This window comes from Pelobates fuscus, chromosome 5 (genome assembly GCF_036172605.1).
Source record: "Pelobates fuscus isolate aPelFus1 chromosome 5, aPelFus1.pri, whole genome shotgun sequence".
NCBI classification, from domain to species: domain Eukaryota; kingdom Metazoa; phylum Chordata; class Amphibia; order Anura; family Pelobatidae; genus Pelobates; species Pelobates fuscus.
In genome coordinates, this window is record NC_086321.1 from 251,912,489 (window position 1) to 251,935,570 (window position 23,082).

Genomic DNA, 23,082 nt, shown 5'->3' on the forward strand with positions numbered 1-23,082 from the left:
TTTGTTCATCCTTGCAGGGTTGTATTTGTGGGCAATGTTTGAATTTAGGCATGGTTTTCTATGTCATGTGTGTGTGAAAGTAGGGGTGGATTTGTATTTAACATTATCATTTGACACTGGGGTTTGTTTGTTTGTGCTGCTGGCATTTATTTGCAGGGGTGTGCTTGTATGTAGTGTTGGTATTTCAGTGCAGCGGTGTATTTGTACATAGTGTTGCCAATTAAATGCTGGGATGTATGCACATACAGTATCTCACAAAAGTGAGTACACCCCTCACACTTTTGTAAATATTATATCTTTTCATGTGACAACACTGAAGAAATGACACTCTGCTACAATGTAAAGTAGTACGTGTACAGCCTGTATAACAGTGTAAATTTGCTGTCCCCTCAAAATAACTAAACACACAGCCATTAATGTCTTAACTGTTGGCATCAAAAGTGATTACACCCCTAAGTGAAAATGTCCAAACTGGACACAATTGGCCATTTTCCCTCCCCAGTGTCATGTGACTCAGTGTTACAAGGTCTCAGGCGTGAATGGGGAGCAGGTGTGTTAAATTTGGTGTTATCACTCTCACACTGGTCACTGGAAGTTCAACATGGCACCTCATGGCAAAGAACTCTCTGAGGATCTGAGAGAACAAAATTGTTGCTTTACATAAAAATGGCCTAGGCTATAGGAAGATTGCCAAGACCCTGAAACTGAGCTGCAGCACGGTGGGCAAAATCATACAGCGGTTTCACAGTACAGGTTTCACTCCGAACAGGCCTCACCATGGTCGACCAAAGAAGTTGAGTGCACGTGCTCAGTAACATATCCAGAGGTTGTCTTTGGGAAATAGACGTATGAGTGCTGCCAGCATTGCTGCAGAAGTTGAAGGGGTGGGAGGTCAGATGGTCAGTGCCCAGACCATATGCTGCACAATGCATCAAATTGGTCTGCATGGCTGTCAGCCCAGAAGGAAGCCTCTAACGATGATGAGTGTGTCATGGCCTGGGCCTGCATGAGTGCTGCCGGCACTGGGGAGCTACAGTTCATTGAGGGGACCATGAATGCCAACATGTACTGTGACACACTGAAGCAGAGCATGAGCATGGGCCACAGGGCAGTATTCCAACATGATAACGACCCCAAACACACCTCCAAGACGACCACTGCCTTGCTAAAGAAGCTGAATGTAAAGGTGATGTACTGGCCAAGCATGTCTCCAGACCTAAACCCTATTAAGCATCTGTGGGGGAGCACAAGGTCTCTAACATCCACCAGCTCTGTGATGTCATTATGGAGGAGTGGAAGAGGACTCCAGTGGCAACCTGTGAAGCTCTGGTGAACTCCATTCCCATGAGGGTTAAGGCAGTGCTGGAAAATAATGGTGGCCACACAAAATATTGACACTTTGGGCCCAATTTGGACATTTCCACCAAGGGGTGTACTCACTTTTGATGCCAACAGTTTAGACATTAATGGCTGTGTGTTGAGTTATGTTGAGGGGACACAAATTTTCAATGTTATACAGGTAATGCCGCTGCACAGGTCAATTCACTACCCCACTGGAGTAGTTAGGAAAGATATACGATTAGTTTCTAAATAATGTTTCTAATATGAATTTAAACTGAACTATGTAGCTATATGTTACTATGTAATGGGAACAATTTTGGAATTTGTTGTGAAGTGAAGTGTCAAAAAATGTACTTTCCAGATGTGAAATATCACTGGAGCATATGTAAATTTGTTCTGGATTTCACAATACCTTTGGTCTCCAACGTAACGGGGTCTGAATATTCCCCAGCTACAGCTTTGTTGCAGGCTCTTACTCTGAAGTTCATGTACTTGGAATCAAACTTTAAACCTACACATAAATATAAAAAAAAACTGAAATATATATATAAAATGTGAAAGACGCAAAAAATAGAATTGAATTAAATGAAGCCAAATAGGACAAAACAATTACCACAATTTTACTCACCACTGTGTTTACAGTGATTTCTACTATTTTACTTTCACCATAGAACAAATGGCTCCAGAAAAAAAAAAAAAGAAAGGGGAGAAAAGGGAGAAAAGGGTATCTGCTGCCATGTAGTGCACTCACTAAGGAGTCATATTCTGATGAACGCTAGTAGAAAGGACATTACTTTGCAGGAGTGTCTGGGCGCGTCTTCCCTTGAGGGGTTTAACCCCTTAAGGACCAAACTTCTGGAATAAAAGGGAATCATGACATGTCACACATGTTGTGTGTCCTTAAGGAGTTAAAGGCCGATATCTCTTACCCAATGAGCTAAGCACTTTACTGCAGGGCGTACCCTAGGAGAGGTAACAAATTCCTGCTGTTCTAAAACAGGGGGCACCAGTGCACCTCTGGCACATTAGCGTGATCTGATATGGCGCTTGGAGTGTTCCTTTGAATCTCACATTTTCATATTGGGATAAAATTATTATTATTATTTTTTTATTTTATTTTTTAAAGATTCTATGCTAGATGCAACAGTTCTAGAACACTTACCAGATAGAGTGTACTCAGTGCCTTTTATATGATCGATCTGTTCCCAGCACCTCTCGTCTTTAACTCTAGGAAGGCCATCGTAGTGTGTTTTCCTGTATTCCATCACATAGTGATCAATCTTGTTATCCTCGTCAGGCATCCGCCACGCAACTGACACACAATTATCAGCCACAATGCAGTCTGTTAGATCAATCTCTGGGGCTTTGGGGACTAGACAGAAAGGGAAAGAAATGTAAGTCATTGTTACCATTTAATAATAATAATAATAATAATGACATTAAGAAATTTTCTACAGCTTTCAAAATGTACATATATAATTTACACTGACTAAAGCGATCCATTACTTGTCCAACTTCATCAAAACACAAAGCAGTATGCATGATAAAGTATGAGTCCAGCAATGAGGTTTACTTCATACATAAAGAAATTAATGGTTAGAACTTCATGAACATAAACTGCTTATTTACCAAGTAAAATGTATACATACTTACGGTCATTTTTTTTTCCTGGATATTATCCATAGTTATATATGCAATTAGGTTAGCTCTGTCCCCTCACAGCACATAGGACAGGAAAAAAGAAAGCCATAGAAAAATGTCTTCTTGCTATGTGACCTATAGTCTCTTGTCCAATGCTCACAAAATAAATACAACCTTAATAAAGAGTGGTAAACCAAATGCTGCCATGTACAATAGTCATAGATAATTACAGTAATTACAATCTGATTTACTCAGTGTGGCGGTTTGCCATGCACATGTACTAGCCTAACATTGCTTTCCTGTGAGAAAGCATTGATTGGCTGAGATCATCGATCTCAAGGATCTCAGAAAAGGGAGGAGGGACTGCAGAGGAGAGATCAGTACTGCAAGGGGAAAATGTAAGTAAAAGACCCTTTTTACGCCCTACAAGTGGGGGCTGGGGACCTAAATGACTACCAGGGCACTATAGTGTTAGAAATACACATTTGTATTCCTAACGCTATAGTCTTCCTATAAAGCACATTTTATGGCTAAACTGATCTATTTCCATGATGAAGAATCTGTTACATCAAGGATGTTTGAATAAGATACAAGTTACTTTTAAAGTACTCAATCTCTCTAATAGTATTTCAACTTTACTGATCCTTTTTTGTATTCTGGCCTTTTAGATTTCATCTATTTAAGATTTAAGGTCCATGAGAAAACAATAGTATGACAAAACCGGTTCTCTCTGTAATGGCACAAGTGAGCAATAATTATTTTGAGACTTGAGCGGTGATTTTCTCTAAGCTTTTGTCTGTTCTCAGAGTTGTCATAGTCTTTGTTGCAAAACAAAGCATGATAAAAAAAAAAGGCCTACATGTGTAATTAAAGCGGCACTGTCATGCCGAATTCCGTTTTTTTTTTTAACCCCCCTCCCGCCTCAACTACATCCAATCGACCCCCTAGTTACCCCCAAATGCCCCTAAGCCCCCCACATTACCTATTTTTTATTCTTTATTTTCTGCCCCGATCTATATTCAGGGCGCCGCCATCTTTGTGTGGGTAGGTGAAGTCCCTGTGGGACACGTCATCTACCCACACTACACAGACTGTGAGATTCCCGCACATGCCCAGTGAAACACCTGGACATGCGAACGGGAATTTCACCTATTCATTCATTCATTCATCAGACAGACGAATGGATGAATAGAAAAAATCAGATGAACAAACTAACACTGTGTATCAGTGTTTGTTTGTTTGTTCGGTTTATTACAAGGAGGGAGCTACCGGCGTGCAGCTCCCTCCTTGTAATATGTAACTATAGAAGCGGCAGGGAGCAGAGCTCCCCACCACTTCATAAGCCCCCCAGGTCCCCTCCTCACTCTATGGGGGTCAATATTAAAATCTCCCCAATGCCCCTACTCGCTATATCGCGAGTAGGGGCATGTCCACTAAACAGTGAGCAGCCTGTGGCTGCTCACTGTAAAAACAAACAAACAGGGTAATAAGGGGGGTGGGGGGACGGGGGACCTACTGTCCTCCCCCGCCGGCCCCCACCCCTGGGCGGCGGCCATAATGGGAATGAGGGGGGACCTACTGTCCTCCCCCCCGGCCCCCACCCCTGGCCGGCGGGTGGGGGCCATAAGGGTAATAAGAAGGGGGGGGGACCTACTGTCCTCCCCCCCCCCAGCCCCCACCCCTGGGCGGCGGCCATAATGGTAATAAAGGGGGGGGGGGACCTACTGCCCTCCCCCCCGGCCCCCACCCCTGGCGGCGGGTGGGGGCCATAATGGTAATAAAGGGAGGGGGGGACCTACTGTCCTCCCCCCCGGCCCCCACCCCTGGGCGGCGGGTGGGGGCCATCATAGTAATAAGGGGGGGGGGACCTACTGTCCTCCCCCCCGGCCCCCACCCCTGGGCGGCGGGTGGGGGCCATAATAGTAATAAGGGGGGGGGGGGACCTACTGTCCTCCCCCCGGCCCCCACCCCTGGGCGGCGGGTGGGGGCCATCAAAGTAATAAGGGGAGGGGGGGACCTACTGCCCCCCCCGGCCCCCACCCCTGGGCGGCGGGTGGGGGCCATAATAGTAATAAGGGGGGGGACCTACTGTCCTCCCCTCCCCCGGCCCCCACCCCTGGGCGGCGGGTGGGGGGCACTAAGTAAATTCCCCCCCCCCCCATCAAGGTGACTAGGGGTCCCCAAGCCCCTAGTCACCCACCCCCCACCCAAATAAAAAATGCCCCTACCTACCCCCCTCACCCTAAAAAATAGTGAGGGGGGGAATAAAATTGCTAACCTGTAAAGTAAAATTAAACTTACCATTCGACGTCTTCTTTTTTCTAAAATCTTCATTTTTCAGCCCCAAAAAAGGGCAAATAAAAAACCATGATAGCCGCTGAACTAAAAATAAAATAAAAAACCCGAGCGCAAAAAATAAAACCTGACGAAAAAGAAAAAACCCGAGCGCACAAAAAAATAATCCATCTTCACCCATGGAGGGCTCCGCGCAGACTGAGCTCTGCAGGGCGGGGCAAGGCTTATAAAGCCTTGCCCCGCCCTGCAATTAGCCTAAGAACACTCTGATTGGTGGGTTTAAGCCAATCAGAGTGCTCTTTGTCATTTTACAAGCGTGGGAAAGTTCTTTGGAATTTTCCCACGCTTGTAAAATTACACAGGCCACAGGCTGCTCACTGCTTACTAGACATGCCCCTACTCGCGGTATAGCGAGTAGGGGCATATTATTTACTAATACCAAGTCATTTTTACTTAGTGTTAGTAAATTTGGCTGAAAGACCTGAATTGGTCTTTCAGCCTTTTAGTAGATAGCTCCCTGATACCGTGGGAATTAGGGAGTTATCTACTAAGCGGCTGCAAGATGCAGCCACAGCAATGAATAGGATCGGAGTTTCATTCATTAGAATGAAATTCCGATCCGAACAAAGTACCGAATTGCACCTAACACCAATGGAGAAACAGTGCTCATTCTGTTAGGATGCAATTCGGCAGTTTTGCCGGCGTTCTGTCTAAGTGACAGGACGTTCGGCAATACTGACAGGAAGCATTGTGGGAACAGGGAGGAAAGCTAGGGATCATGGGAAAATTGCTCTGACCAGCGGAAATGAAGCACACTTTGCTCCTCCGCTGGTCAGAGCTGGTCAAGCGGAGGAATCCTCCATAAGACAGAGTCCCTACTTTGTCTTATGATTTTAAAGAAAACTAAAGAAGACAGGAAGAAAAGAATAACAGATCCCGAGAGAGGGGGAGGAGAGGAAGAGATTGAGGAAAGGTAAGTTCGGCATGACAGTGCCGCTTTAAATCGGCACAAAGTTGCATGCAAGCTGGAGCCAACACTGTCACATAATATTTAAAAATAGTTGTGATTTCTACATGATTAAGATTATTTATATTCAAATATTTAAAGGACCAGTATAGTGCCAGGAAAACATACTCGTGAGGGTGCCCCCACCCTCAGGGACCCCCTCCTGCCGGGCTCTGGAGAGAGGAAGGGGTTAAATCTTACCTTTCTCCAGCGCCGGGTGGGGAGCTTTCTTCCTCCTCTCCTCCTTCCTCGCGACGTCATCGGCTGAATGCGCATCAGGAGCCGCGCGCGCGTTCAGCCGGTCTCATAGGAAAGCATTTACAATGCTTTCCTATGGACGCTGGCGTCTTCTCACTGTGGTTTTCACAGTGAGAAGCATGCAAGCGCCTCTAGCGGCTGTCAATGAGACAGCCACTAGAGGCTCTGGAGGCTGGATTAACCCGCAGTATAAGGGTTAACCCTAGCTGGACCAGGCACCCAGACCACTTCATTAAGCTGAAGTGGTCTGGGTGCCTATATTGGTCCTTTAATAATAACATTGCCATGATAATCAGATCTTTGCAATATCTTATTCCAAAACAGAACAGAAAATCCCATGGATTTAGTGACAGCAGGTCTATATAGAGATGCTGATGTTAAATAATCTAAGAATTCCATAATGGAATGGGGGAGGGGAGGGTGGTTATGTCATTCCTCTTTAAATGGTTACTTTATCCTCTTAAGTGACTTATTCATTTTAAATCCATTGTACTGGGGTAGAGAGGAAAAACAAGTACAAAACTGCATTGATTGCAATTATTTTAGGAGTTAAAATAGGGACTAATCTAGAAGTCTTGCAGTCCAGGTTGGAATACTATGAAATTATAGCATTTAAGAGGCATTTGAGTAAAACTAAATGAAAAAATAAATTACAAAAATGGAAACTTTGTTTGGGTTAAAACTATTACGTTATAAAACCAAAGGAAAAAATTTAAAATAAATGTTCATTAAAATGGCACTGTCACCCCTCCTGCAAAATGGGTAAAATCTTTATGAAATACTTATATTGACTGTCACTTCTCTGAAATTTACACCTTTGAATCAATTAAATACATTGTTAACCTTTTTTCATAAGGTACTCTGTTTTATATTAAATTTAGATTTAAAGGGATACTTTGGGCACCAATACAACTTTAATAGATTTTGACCTAAATATGCAGTGCTTCTTGTAGTCCTTTGCAGAAAACATTAATGTTTTGCAGAATGCTGCACAATAAGTCTGCTTCCTTAGCCATGCACCTCGTGCCAGAAATACTTTATTATCAAATGTATGCACTGAGTTCCTGAGAGCACCGAGTGAGCTGCTTATAATTCACAGTCTGGCTGCAGACTCTCAGAAAAACTATAAACAGTTAGTGATATCCTTAGTATTTGTCACCCTGGCTGTCCTCTCATTCTACAGCTGGTTATTTTGTAGTTCAGATCACCCAATACTGTTAGCAGGGGCGTACCTAGAGCATATGGCACCCGGGGCGGGTCCTAGTTTTGGCACACCCCCCCCCCCCCCCCCCGCACTTTAAAATGTACAAAACACCCACATTTTTTTAATGTATGTAGCATTGAGCAGTGCTTGCATGTTTCAATGTAAGCATGCTTTTGTATGGAGTAAGTGTGAGTGTTGGCGAGATGCAGTGGTGTGGTTATATATAATGGTGATGTTTTAATACAGAGGTGTGTTTGTATGTAGTGTTTGCACTGGAATGCAGGGATGTGTTTGTGTGTAGTGTTGGCAAGATGCTGAGATGTGGGATTGCCATATTTAAGGACACCAAATAAGGGAGCTATCTGCTAAACAGCACCCTAATTTGGTATCTTTACATATGGAATCTCACATAAGGGCACCAATTTAGGGAATTCTCTACTAAATAGCTAAAAGATCAAAATTTAAAAAGCCTTTTTCTTAATTTTAATCTTTAGGTTGTTTAGTAAATAACTCACTTATTTGTTATCCTTATGTGGGATTGACATATTTAAGGACACCAAATTAGGGAGCTATCTACTAAACATATACACAACCACAGATATACACACGCATTTAGTTATTAAGAGGTCCAACCAACCTCCCTACCTTACTCTGGGAGTGACAAGCGGTTGCTGCTGGGCTGGGATCTCTGTGCTCTTCCTTCACAGCTCACTTGCACGACCAGTAGTGATGCCGATGCCAGGATGACGTCATACCCCGGCTGCCGGCTTACTGCAGGGCGTACACAAACTCCTATATGGTCCATAAAATGTTTCATCTCACTGCCTTCCAGTATATATCTGTCCTATCTGTCTGGGGGAATGTGACAACGTGGATGTATATGTAAGTGGGTGAGTATTACTATCAGGAGAAAGGTATATGGCAGGGTGGGACAGTGTGGTGGATACTATGACAGTGTGTGCCATTGCACACAGTGGATTGAAGGAGGTGACTGCAGGTGAGGTGGTGAGTATATGGTGTTTTATGTCACGGGTGGGAACAATGGGATTGGGTGTTATATGGAAGAGAGGATATTATGTCAAGGCAGGGCCAGGGTGTATGGCAGGGCGTGTATTATGATACGGTGGAGGTATATAGCAGGGAGGGGATTATGGCAGTGTGGGTATTATATGACATGTTAAAGGGGTATATGCCAGGGTGGGAATTATGACCAGGTAGTGGGTTTATAGCAGGGAGGATATTATGACTGTGGTGGAATCTCGGTAAAAATAAATTTAGTAGGCCGAGATTACCACGTGGCATGTGTACGTGCATATGCTGACGTATCGATCAGTTGGTTGCACGAGGCAAGATACGATCAGTAGTGTACAGAGCATGTGCAAGAATACAGGATGTAGTATTCCCCCTCCTCCATTGTGCTGGACAAGCCATGCGGTCAAACAGGAAGTTAATTCTTATTTGTGTTGATTGGTTAAGAGAATGTCGGGTGGAGCTTAATATGGGAGGAGTTATGTGCCTATATAAGGAGCCTGCACTATTGTCCGGGGCTCAGAACTTGCTGTATTTTGGTGACGTTAGTCCCTCTGAGTCCCGATCGGTGATCCAATAAAGAATCTCTTCCTTCCTGAAGAAACCTGTGTCCATCTCTCTGTGCTTCGCTTCCGTCAGTTTCTCCGGTATCATTTGGTGCATTGGCCGGGAAGCTCATCGTTCAACGGTAGCTGAGAGGCAGAGGCGTGAGACGGTCTATCTTTGCCCACGTTCTCTACGGCTGCACCCCTGAACTTCTGCGTGGACCTCCCTTCGTCTCGGCGCCACTGGTCTGTTGTCCAGGAGATCATCGGCCTCTACGTAAGAAGTGCTGGGGTGTCCCCGTCGATGAGTGTGAACTCAGGTTCAGGAACGAGGAGGTAAGACAACTGCTGTTTTAGACGGCAGGACCCACTAGGGGTATACCGATTGTGCGGTAGGCCCAAAGGGGTTTGAATCTGTGTATCTGCCCCCTCTGTCGGAGGGAAGGAGCGAAGGCGCACCGCTCGATCGAACGCTCTTTAGTCAGACCGTTTGATTTTGTTAGTCAGGCGGGGTCCTGGTGTAAATAGCCCTAGCCGGACACCGGTGTCTTGTCTAGACTAGCGTTCTAGGGTGTATATTACGTTCGCTAGGTCGGAGGGACCGGGAGACTAAGCGGCGCCTGTGTAAATTCGGTTCGCTAGCTCTCAACCTATCTGGGCTAAGTGGGAAGGCGTGTAAATTTGGAACCCACTAGACTTTTGATAGTGCGACTAAGAGGCGCCTGTGTAAATTCGGTTCTCTAGCTCGCTATATGTGGTGATTGGGCAGTGTGGCTAACCAAAACGGGTGTATATAGTTTTAGGTAGTCCATTCAAGGTACTGGCCAATAGTTTAGTTGGGAATTGTAAATGTGTTAACGATTGTTTAGTAAAGTGTATATCTTGTTAGATAGCGCGAGCTCAGCCGTCTAGCGAGAGTGTTAATAGTGTGTTGCTGTATTATAGTGCACGGTACCATAACCCTGTATATTTACTGACACTGTATATAAGTACTAATCATTGTCGTCCATTGCATGTTTAACACCATAACCACTAATAATTGTATTGTGACCTTAACTTGTGCTTTGACCTATGCTAACCGTACTGTAACCGCTATTTGTAAAAGACGATGTTACTGGGGTGTGTTATAGACGGGTAATTCGTATATAGAGAATTATAGCGTGGGTGACTGTATAGTTACGCCAAAGGGCATAATATTGATTATATAGTGACTGGTGTAGCAGCTGTGTGTGTACGGGAATTCCCTGAGTGTTTATTGTTATTGTGTACGTTTCACTTGGTAACCGTACCACGTGGTGCTGTTGCCAGAGGAAACGGGTGTGACTGTTGAATAGTACGCGTGCATAGTATTCGTTGTCGACGACGTTCCATTGTTAAGTATGGGTGCGTCGCAGTCAACGATTCCGGATCCCTTAGGTTGTATGGTGAAGAATTTTAAAAAGGGATTCAAAACTTGTGATTTTGGGGTTAAAATGTCTCCTGTACGTTTGGTCACTTTGTGTACTAGGGAGTGGCCTACTTTGGTTGCGGCATGGCCGCCACGTGGCAGTTTGGATCCAACTCTGGTACAGCGCTTACACGTGGCTGTATCGGGTAGGCCTGAACTTTACGGCCAGTTTCCTTATATTGATTGTTGGAGACAGGCCGTAAATGACTCGCCAAAATGGCTCCGGACATGCCACGAGGAGCAGTGTCGCCTCATGGTAGCTAGGACTTGTTCGTCCACTAGGACTGGTGTTAGGCCCATTTTGGACACGCCCCCTGAGTCCGAGATCCCTTTGCCGCCCCCTTACTTTCCGTTAAGAGGAAGTGACGCAAACGCAGGAAGTCCTGCAACCCTCCCCTCATTACCCTCATCCACTTCCGCTTCCTCCTCCAGTACAGGATCCACCCCCCCTCGTACTAAATCTCCCCTTCCGGAATCAGAACCAACCCCCATTAAAAACGAATATCCTGATTTGGCGCCACTTCAGACTTCCGGTCAAGCTTCATCTAGCTCGGCTCGAAGTGTTTTATTTACAACCTTTTCCCAAAACCAAGCTCCCATATCCCCATACCCTATTTCTCCCCGACTGGAACCTATGACTGACGCCCCTCCACGTAGCCCCATACAGACCCGACAGTTGACCGGTGCCCAACAATTAAGACACTATCAGATGCCTCTTCGTCTGAATCCTGGGTCAGCCTATATCGATGCCGCAGGCCAAATGGCACATGCTGACCCAGTCTTTGTATATGTCCCATTCACGACAACCGATCTTTTAAATTGGAAGACCCACAATTCCTCGTATACTGAGAAACCACAAGCTATGACTGATCTGTTCACCTCAATAGTACAGACACATAACCCGACATGGGCTGATTGCCAGCAGTTATTAATGACTTTGTTTAACAATGAGGAAAGGACAAGAATTAACCAAGCAGCCATTAAAGCACTAGAGGATAGAGCCCGTGCTTTGAACCAAGCTAATCCAGCAGCATGGGCCGCAACACATTATCCCAACACCGATCCCGATTGGAACGTAAATGGTGCTGATATGGTCCAACTCAGAGCCTATAGAGACGCTATAATTGCTGGCATGAAAGCCGGAGGAAAGAAAGCTATTAACATGTCGAAGACAGTTGAGGTGATTCAGAAAAGCGATGAAGCGCCCAGTGTCTTTTATGACCGATTATTGGAGGCATACCGCTTGTATACCCCCTTTAATCCGGAAGACGCAGATAATTCCCGAATGGTGAACTCCGCCTTTGTCAGCCAAGCTTACGGAGATATTAAGCGCAAGCTACAAAAGTTAGAAGGGTTTGCAGGTATGTCAATCACCCAACTAATGGAGGTAGCGAATAAAGTTTATATGAATAGGGAAACAGAAAGTAAGAAAGAGGAAGAGCGCAAGATGCGTAAAAAGGCTGATATGCTAGCGGTAGCGATCGCAGGCGTAGATAGACGGGGCCCAGATAGAGGCGATAGTAGATGGAGTAGGGAGCCTTTGAGTAGGAATCAGTGCGCGTATTGCAAGGAAGAAGGGCATTGGAGGAACGAATGTCCGCAAAGAGAGCAGTACCAGAGAGACCTACCCAGGGCAGGCTACGGAAACTTTAGAGGCAGAGCGAGAGGTAGAGGAGGCCCCGGAGGGAGTAATGGTAATAGAGGGAGTAATGGGAACAGAGGAAGTGTTAGGGAAGACAGGTATATTCCAGCAGCGCAAAGGTCCCGCGATAGAGAAGGTAGGGACTTCGTAGGATTGGCTGACACGGTCATGGAGGACTATTGATACCGACCGGGCTCCATCCCCCTTGGTCGAGCGGAGCCTATGGTCGATGTATCAATAGGGGGAAAAAGGAGTGCGTTCATGATCGACACTGGTGCTGAACATTCAGTGGTGACTAATCTAGTTGCTCCTCCATCTGGAAGGACTATTACTGTGATAGGAGCAACTGGAAGAAGTGCTGAAAAACCGGTTCTTAAAAGTCGACTCTGTACATTGGGAGGCCACGTAGTAAAACATCAATTCCTCTATATGCCTGAATGTCCAGTCCAATTGCTGGGACGTGATATGCTATCAAAATTACAAGCGCAGATTACGTTCCTACCAAATGGAACAACATCTTTAAAGTTTAATGGACCTTCAGGTATCATGACATTATCCGTACCAAAGGAAGAAGAGTGGCGACTTTATACAGTGTTGACTAGCCAAAACCCTAGGAGTGATGAGACATTATTTAACATACCAGGAGTTTGGGCAGAGAACAACCCACCAGGACTGGCCCGCAATATTCCACCTATAAAAATTGAACTAAAACTTGGGGTTTATCCAGTGAGCCTAAGACAATACCACATCCCGCAGAAGGCTAAGAAGAACATCCAATCCTATCTGGATAAGTTCATACGGTATGGTATCCTAAAATTCTGTACTTCCCCCTGGAACACCCCATTGCTGCCTGTTCAAAAGCCCGGTACAGATGAGTATCGACCTGTGCAGGACTTGAGAGCAGTCAATGATGCGGTTGTTAGTATACATCCAGTTGTACCCAATCCATATAACCTGCTTGCTTTAATTCCGGGCGGGGCTACTTACTTCACAGTCTTAGATCTCAAAGATGCCTTCTTTTGCCTCCGAATTGCCGCAGAAAGTCAATGTATTTTCGCTTTCCAATGGGAGAACGCTGTAACGGGCTCAAAACGCCAGATGACTTGGACAAGACTGCCCCAAGGGTTTAAAAATTCACCTACCCTATTTGGTTTAGCCCTAAGTCAAGATCTACTGGATTTCGAGTCCATCCCAGGAGAGTGTGTATTGTTACAATATGTAGATGACTTGTTGATAGCAGCAGTTACAAAAGAGATCTGTCAGCAAGCAACGCACGATCTACTACACATTCTCTGGAAGGCAGGATACAAGGTGTCTAGAAAGAAGGCTCAGTTGTGTTTGCCAACTGTCAAATATCTGGGATTCCATATCTCTGAAGGTCAAAGAATTATGGGGCCAGAGAGAAAAGAAGCTGTCTGCCAAATACCAATACCCAAGAATAGAAGACAAGTGCGAGAATTCTTGGGGGCAGCAGGCTTCTGTAGGATATGGATTCCCAGCTATGCGATACTGGCAAAACCTCTGTACGCAGCTATCAAAGGTACAGAGCACGACCCCTTCTTATGGACCCAAGAACAGCAAACGGCATTTGAAGATGTGAAGAAGGCTTTGATGAGTGCCCCAGCATTAGGTCTACCTGATCACACACGACCATTCTACTTATATGTACATGAGCAAAGAAGAATGGCTGTGGGAGTATTGACACAGTACTTGGGATCATGGCAAAGACCTGTTGCCTATATGTCTAAGCAATTGGATGCAGTGGCCAGCGGACTTCCACCTTGTCTAAGAGCCGTAGCTGCAGCCGCCCTGCTAGTAGCTGAAGCCGATAAACTCACTCTGGGTCAAGAACTTTATGTACGAGTCCCACATGCAGTACAGACGTTGTTGGATTACAAAGGAAATCATTGGTTTAGTAACAGCCGTATGACCAAGTATCAAGCAATGTTGTGTGAAAACCCAAGAGTGCATTTAGAGACTGTAAACACCTTAAATCCAGCTACCCTTTTGCCACAACCTACTGAAAGTCAACATGATTGTTTGGAAGTAATGGATGAAGTATTCTCAAGTAGACCAGATCTTCGTGATTTTCCCATCCAGAACCCCGATGTTCAATATTACACCGACGGCAGTAGTTATGTGAAAGAAGGGATCCGCTATGCAGGATATGCAGTGACAACAATAGACAAGGTGATAGAAGCTCGGCCACTGGCGAAAGGAACATCAGCACAAAAGGCAGAATTAATAGCACTAACACGAGCGTTACAATTGGCTGAAGGTTTAAGAGTGAATATCTATACGGACTATAAGTATGCGTTTTTAACCACTCATGCCCACGGAGCTTTGTATAAAGAAAGAGGACTACTGAATTCAGAAGGCAAAGAAATCAAATACGCAGCTGAAATCCTACAACTATTGGAAGCAGTGTGGGAGCCGAAAGAAGTCGGTATCATACATTGTCGAGCGCATCTGAGAGGAGATGGTGATGTAACCAAGGGAAATCGGATGGCAGATAGTGCAGCTAAGCGTGCTGCTGAATCAGGAAGACAGGAGTATGTGGGGCATATAGCTGCTCTTATACCAACTCCACTGTCCCAATGGACTCCAGTTTATACAGCTCAAGAAGAGGAGTGGTTAAAGACTGAACCAGGAAAGTATTTGGAGAACAAGTGGTATCAGCTAGAAGATGGAAGAATAGTCATACCAGCATCACTAGCGGTAGAAATTGTCCAAAATTATCATAACGGGACACATTCTGGGAGAGACAGCACTGAAGAATCTCTTAGAAAACATTTCTACATACCAAGATTGTCCAACTTGACTCAGGCCATTGTACGAAGATGTGTAACGTGTGCTAAAAATAATGCAAGACAAGGACCAGTAAAGCCACCAGGAGTCCAGTTTATGGGGGGACTCCCCATGTCCGATCTACAAATAGACTTTACAGTGATGCCTAAATCGGGTGGACATCGTTACCTGTTGGTAATTGTGTGCACCTATTCAGGCTGGGTAGAAGCATGTCCTACTCGTACAGAGAAAGCAGGAGAAGTTGTAAGATTCCTGCTACGAGAAATAATACCCCGATATGGACTACCCTGTTCTATAGGATCGGACAATGGTCCAGCTTTTGTTCATCAGTGCCTACAACAACTGACTCATATGCTTGGTATAAAGTGGAGGCTTCATACTGCATATAGACCCCAGAGTTCTGGTAAGGTAGAGAGAATGAATAGAACTATTAAGAATCAGTTGGCTAAAATGTGTCAGGAAACCCAACTTAAGTGGAACGTTCTCTTACCCATAGCTCTATTGCGAATCCGCAGTACCCCTACCAGAAGGATGGGCCTCTCTCCTTTTGAAATCATGTATGGACGACCACCTCCCGTACTTGGTAACTTAAGGGGGGACTTGAGTCAGTTGGGAGAAGGAATTACCCGGCAGCAGGTTGTAGAGTTGGGTAAGACTATGGAGGAGGTACAGAAATGGGTACAAGATAGATTACCTGTGAATATTTATCCCCCTGTTCATAGTTATCATCCAGGAGATCAAGTGTGGATTAAAGAGTGGAATAATGTACCGTTAGGGCCCAAGTGGAGAGGTCCTTATGTTGTTCTTTTGTCTACCCCTACAGCGATAAAAGTAGCCGAAGTGACTCCGTGGATACATCACTCCAGGGTTAAACCAGCAGCAGTCGATTCTTGGCAAGTTACAGCAGATCCAGAGAATCCCTGCAAGATCCGGTTAAAACGCACTACTCAGTCGGAGTAACGAGGAATCGTGTGGATTACAAATTTTATTGTTACAGGGATTTGGTGCGTGAGTGAGAAGGCCATAATAAAGCCTGTCCGCTTACCAACACATAGTATATAAGCCAGGAAAGTCTCGAAGGGACACCTGTGAAGACGAGCAGGACTCCATTCCCTGCAGCCCTCACATCCTGGAAGCTGAGGCGCCTTCGCACGGACGAAGACTGAGGATGACGGCGAAAGATGTGCTTTTGATAGTGTTTATTTATATGTGTTTTTATATTCAGGAAGGTAGAGGTACCGACACTCCTAGCTGTGAGGTATGCATTAAGACTACGAGAACAGGTAACCATATTTCCCAAACCCTAATTTGGCATTCACAATACGAGTGTAAAGGAGATGTATCGAGATGTAGATACTTAAATATAGACTATAGTGTGTGCCATTTAGGAGTAGGAGAACCTAAGTGCTTCAGTCCAGAGTATCAACCTCGTACAATTTGGTTGACTCTCAGGAATGGAGATCCTCAGGGGACCCTAATTAACAAGACGGTGTTAGAATCCGTACATTCTTCGGGTGTTCTGCTATTTGATGCGTGTAAAGCGATATCGAGTGGTAGAAAGCCGTGGAATGTATGTGGGGATCTTAGATGGGAGAGGACGTATGGGTCTAATGATAAATATATTTGTCCCAGTAGTAAAAATAAATATGTGAGTCCTAGATGCCCAAATAAAGATTATAACTTTTGCCCATATTGGTCTTGTGTGGGGTGGGCGACTTGGGGACAGACAGTAGACAAAGACATGATAGTGACTAAGTTGCCGACTAGCCCATATTGTAAGTCTATGGAATGTAATCCCATCCATATACTTATAAATAACCCCGATAAGTTCTTAGACAAATATGGCAATTTATTTGGGTTTCAGATATACGGGACGGGTTTAGATCCTGGGACATTATTGTTTATAGGGATAGAGACTGATACGGTATCCTCCCAAACTCATCAAGTATACCATTCCTTTTATGAAGAGATGAGTATAGATAATAAGATCCCCCATAATGCTAAAAACCTGTTCATCGATTTAGCCGAAAGTATTGCCGGTAGTCTTAATGTTACCAACTGCTATGTGTGTGGAGGTACTAACATGGGAGACCAATGGCCTTGGGAAGCAAAGGAGGTAATGTCCGGTTCTGAGGCAGTTGACCAACTGATATCTACACAAGCCGATTATCATATGAGTGTTAGAAGTAAATCTGAGTGGAGATTAAAGACCTCCATCATAGGTTATGTTTGCATAGCAAGGAAAGGAATAATGTATAATACTTCTGTAGGAGAATTAACTTGTCTAGGGCAAAAAGCTTATGATGATGATACAAAGAATACAACTTGGTGGTCGGCTTCAAATGTCTCGGAACCATCTAACCCGTTTGCTAGATACGCCAATTTAAAGGATGTGTGGTTTGATTTATCCATCACATCTACCTGGAGAGCCCCAGCAAATTTGTACTGGATCTGTGGTAAGAAAGCCTATTCGGAGTTGCCACAGGACTGGGAAGGGGCATGTGTGTTGGGTATGCTCAAACCATCCTTCTTCTTGTTACCGATTGAAACAGGTGAGACTTTAGGTGTTAAAGTGTATGATGTGAATCATAGGAAGAAAAGGGGACCCATAGAGATAGGCGCCTGGGAAGATAATGAATGGCCTCCCCAGCGTATCATAGATTATTATGGGCCAGCCACGTGGGCTGAGGATGGTACCTTTGGTTACAGAACCCCTATTTATATGCTCAACCGTATTATAAGATTACAGGCGGTGGTTGAGATTATTACTAACGAGACATCACAAGCGCTCAATCTTCTAGCAAAGCATAACACCAGGATGAGGACAGCAGTCTACCAAAATAGATTAGCCTTGGATTACCTTTTGGCAGTAGAGGGAGGTGTATGTGGGAAGTTTAACCTGAGCAATTGCTGTCTTCAAATAGATGACGAAGGGCAAGCAATAGCTGAGCTTACTAGCCATATGGTTAAACTAGCGCATGTGCCTACTCAGGTATGGAAAGGGTATAATCCAAGTAGTTGGTTTGGTAGCTGGTATGAGTGGTTTGGAGGGCTTAAGGCAGTGGTAGGTGGAGTCCTACTGATTTTAATGTTGTGTCTACTCCTGCCGTGTCTTATACCCTTAGTAGTTAGGTCTGTGCAAAGCCTGATAGAAAATATAGCAGAGAGGAAGGCTGCTGCACAGATAATGGCGATTTATAAGTATAAGGCTCTAAATCAGGGAGAACCAATGCAAGAAGATGAGTGTTGAAGATTCACATCATAAGATAAGTCTGGTCTGGTTCAAGGTAACTTGCGGTGTATGCAAACCAAGGTTAAGTGATGCCTCAAGTAATTGTGAAATATCAAGAGGCATCAAAGGGGGGAATGTGGTGGAATCTCGGTAAAAATAAATTTAGTAGGCCGAGATTACCACGTGGCATGTGTACGTGCATATGCTGACGTATCGATCAGTTGGTTGCACGAGGCAAGATACGATCAGTAGTGTACGGAGCATGTGCAAGAATACAGGATGTAGTATTCCCCCTCCTCCATTGTGCTGGACAAGCCATGCGGTCAAACAGGAAGTTAATTCTTATTTGTGTTGATTGGTTAAGAGAATGTGCGGGTGGAGCTTAATATGGGAGGAGTTATGTGCCTATATAAGGAGCCTGCACTATTGTCCGGGGCTCAGAACTTGCTGTATTTTGGTGACGTTAGTCCCTCTGAGTCCCGATCGGTGATCCAATAAAGAATCTCTTCCTTCCTGAAGAAACCTGTGTCCATCTCTCTGTGCTTCGCTTCCGTCAGTTTCTCCGGTATCATGACGAGGCAGGGGTGTATATGGCGGGGGTGTATATGGCAGAGAGGGCAGAGGTGTTGAAATAAAAAATAAAAAAAAATACTTGTCCAGGGACTAAAGTGTTTGCCCAATCTACTTGTCTGCCGTGACAACCTACTTGTCCTGATACAAATCTTTATTGATAGTAATTTAGGAGACAGACCTGGTGTAGGGGTGATAGGGATGTAGTATGGGTAAGACACATAGTGTGGGGGTGGGATGTAGTGTGTGTAGGGCATTGTAAGGCACATAGTGTGCTGTGGGATAGGGTTGGCAGAGTGAGGAGGGGACAGGTGGCAGAGCGTAGGAGGGAGGGGCTGACAGAGCGTGGGAGGGAGTGACAGGTAGCAGAGTGAGGGAAAGAGGGGTTGACTGGTGACTGAGGGAGGGAGTGACAGGGTGACTGAGGGAGGGGGTGACTGGTGACAGGGGGGCGACTGGGGGGGTGACTGGTGACAGAGTGACGGGGTGACTGAGGGAGGGGGTGACTGGTGACAGGGTGACTGGGGAGGGGGTGACTGGTGACAGAGTGACTGAGGGAGGGGGTGACAGGGTGACTGAGGGGGGTGGCTGGTGACTGGGGGGGGGTGACAGGGTGACTGAGGGGGGGTGACTGGTGACTGGGTGACTAAGGGGGGTGACAGGGTGACTGAGGGGGGAGACAGAGTGACTGAGGGAGGGGGTGACAGGGTGACTGAGGGGGGTGACTGGTGACTGGGGGGGGGGGTGAGAGGGTGACTGAGGGAGGGGGTGACAGGGTGATTGAGGGGGTGACAGGGTGAGGGGGGGTGACAGGGTGACTGAGGGGGGGGTGACAGGGTGACTGAGGGAGGGGTTGACTGGTGACTGAGGGAGGGGGTTGTCAGGGTGACTGAGGGGGGGTGACAGGGTGACTGAGGGGGGGTGACAGGGTGACTGGTGACTGGGGGGGTGACTGGGTGACTGGGGGGGTGACTGGTGACAGGGTGACTGAGGGGTGTGACAGGGTGAGGGGGGGTGACAGGGTGACTGAGGGGGGGTGACAGGGTGACTGAGGGAGGGGCTGACTGGTGACGGGGGTGACTGGGGGGGTGACTGGTGACAGAGTGACGGGGTGACAGGGTGACTGAGGGAGGGGGTGACTGGTGACAGGGTGACTGGGGAGGGGGTGACTGGTGACAGAGTGGCTGAGGGGGGATGACAGGGTGACTCAGGGGGGTGACAGGGTGACTGAGGGGGGGTGACAGGGTGACTGAGGGAGGGTGACTGGGGGGGTGACAGGGTGACTGGGGGGTGACTGGTGACAGGGTGACTGAGAGGGTGACAGGGTGAGGGGGGGGTGACTGGGTGACTGACAGAGTGACTGAGGGGGGTGACTGGTGACAGGGTGACTGAGGGGGGGTGAGAGGGTGATTGAGGGGGGTTGACAGGGTGAGGGGGGTGACAGGGTGACTGAGTGACTGAGTGACTGAGGGGGGGTGACAGGGTGACTCAGGGGGGTGACAGGGTGACTGAGGGGGGGTGACAGGGTGACTGAGGGAGGGTGACTGGGGGGGTGACAGGGTGACTGGGGGGTGACTGGTGACAGGGTGACTGAGGGGGTGACAGGGTGAGGGGGGGTGACTGGGTGACTGACAGAGTGACTGAGGGGGGTGACTGGTGACAGGGTGACTGAGGGGGGGGGTGAGAGGGTGATTGAGGGGGGTTGACAGGGTGAGGGGGGTGACAGGGTGACTGAGGGGGGGTGACTGGGTGACTGGGGGGGTGACTGGTGACAGGGTGACTGAGGGGTGTGACAGGGTAAGGGGGTGTGACAGGGTGACTGAGGGGGGAGACTGGTGACAGGGTGACTGAGGGGGGTGACAGGGTGACTGAGGGAAGGGGGTGAGAGAGTGACTGAGGGAGGGGGTGAGAGGGTGACTGAGGGAGGGGGTGAGAGGGTGACTGAGGGGGGGTGACAGGGTGACTGGTGACAGAGTGACTGAGGGGGGTGACAGGGTGACTGAGGGAGGGGGTGACAGGGTGACTGAGGGAGGGGGTGACAGGGTGAGAGGGTGAGGGGGGGTGACAGGGTGACTGAGTGGGGGGTGACAGGGTGACTGAGGGAGGGGGTGAGAGTGAATTTACAATAATATTGTCTTACCATGATTCAGGGGCTGTCTCTCTCCATCCCAGCCCAGGCAGTGCAGCAGGTGCAGGCAGAGTGGCCGCAGGGGAGAAACCTGGCAGAATACACGCTCTGCGCCCCCTGCTGGCACACTCCATAACAGCATCCCTGGTGCTCAGTGATGACTCAGAACACAGGCTGGGAATCCCCTCCCTGTGCTCTGACTCACTCACTGAGCGCCGGAGCCGCGAGGGAGAGGACCAGCAGGAGGGACAGAGTGTTGCACCCCCCTACTGGATGGCACCCGGGGCGGACCGCCCCCCCGCCCCTCCCTTAGTACGCCACTGACTGTTAGCAATTAAGCTGTTTACATACATTTGAAAAGGAGTCAGGAGAGGTGGTAAAGAAGCAAGCCAACAGTGGAGCATTTTGCAAAACATACATTTTTTTTTGTGCAAAATGTTTAAAGATTTGACCATGTAAAAAATAGAACATATGAATGCATTAACATTGTACTGGCGCTTAGATTGCCACTTTAAGGGAGCACTCCAAGCACCATAACTACTACAGTTCACTGTAGGGTTTAACTAGTTACAATGGGGAGACGCCAAGGCACCCCTTTCCCCATATCTACTACAGTATACTAAAATTGCATACATTCTCATTTATTTTTACTATTTCACTATGCTGCAAAATGTTAACGATATGATAATATATTTTCCTGATCAATCATGGCAGCATTTACTCATGGGTTAGCTCCTCCCCTCACAGCAGAAAGGACAGGAAACAGAACTCTGAAACTGGTATAAATAGATCCTCCCCCTTCCCATCAGGCAGTCTTTTTTCCTGTCCTTCACAGCAGTTTGGAAGGAGTCTGCTTATGCAAGCCTAGATTTTTTCTTTTATGCTCACCAGGCAATATTTTTGAAGCCCTGCCGGGGTTCAGCCTCTAAGCCCTGAAGACCCAGCAACGCACTATTGTAAAAGTGGCTAGACTGGGTACCCCCTTTAGTGACCGGGGGTCGGACCCAACCTCTCCCTCAGGGGATGAAAATGGTCCACTGCATGCCAGGGTTCAGCCTCTTATCCCTGAAGACCCAGCAACAGGCCAGCTTGGGTACCCCCTCAGGGGATGAATGTGATATACTGCCTACATGAAGCCAGGCCAGGGTTCAGCCTCTTATCCCTGAGGACCCAGCAAACAGCACATCTGTAAAGGTTGCCAGCCTGGGTTCCTACTTCAGCAACCAGGGGTCTGTCCTATCTCTCTCTGAAGTGATGACAGTAGTCCACTGCATACATGAGGCCCAGCCGAGTCTAAGCCTTTATCCCTGAAGACCCAGCAAACAGCACATCGGTAAGAGTTGCCAGCCTGGGTACCTCCTTGAGTATCAGGAGTCTAACCTATCTCTCTCCCTGAGGGGATGACAGCGGTCCACTGCATACATAAGGCCAGCCGAGTCTAAGCCTTTATCCCTGAAGACCCAATATACAGCACTTCCATAAGGTGACTACCTGGGTATACATATTCTATGTATTCCACCTTGTCTGGGGTTTGGTTAAACCTTCTTCCACTGGTGATGATGAAAGGCTTATGGGGTACAGATGGAAGCCTATAGTTTAAACAGTTTAGGCTGTCAGTTGTTCAAATCCCCATTTTGCCACTGAAACACAGGCCTGCAACTGTTCAGGTAAGTGCATTAGCAATTTAGATTAAAACTAGTATAGGCACCTGGGTCTCTGTTCTTTCAGTCCCTCCCAGCTGCTTACATTAGGCTTCCTTCTAACAAATAGGTCACATTTAGGAGGTTTGTGTGGTGAGCATTTAGGTAAGTTTATACATGAAAGAATGCTTGGTGCAAAAGAGTGCTGATAATGCAAGGAGGCATTGTGCAAAAGAGTGCTGATAATGCAATGAGGCATTGTGAAAAAAGAGTGCTGATAATGCAATGAGGCATTG

At 46.7% G+C, this 23,082-nt stretch overlaps 1 protein-coding gene across 4 annotated transcripts in view; it reads right to left on the reverse strand.

The window, feature by feature from the left end:
- Nucleotides 1-23,082, reverse strand: part of FSD1L (fibronectin type III and SPRY domain containing 1 like) — a 98,224-nt gene that overhangs the window by 23,149 nt on the left and 51,993 nt on the right. For all 4 annotated transcript variants that reach the window (XM_063455211.1, XM_063455210.1, XM_063455209.1 and 1 more), the window contains exons 7-8: nt 2,504-2,713; nt 1,754-1,852 (exon numbers count right to left, since the gene is read on the reverse strand). In XM_063455211.1, coding sequence (XP_063311281.1) covers nt 1,754-1,852; nt 2,504-2,713 — 309 coding nt within the window. The remainder of the gene's footprint in view (nt 1-1,753; nt 1,853-2,503; nt 2,714-23,082) is intronic.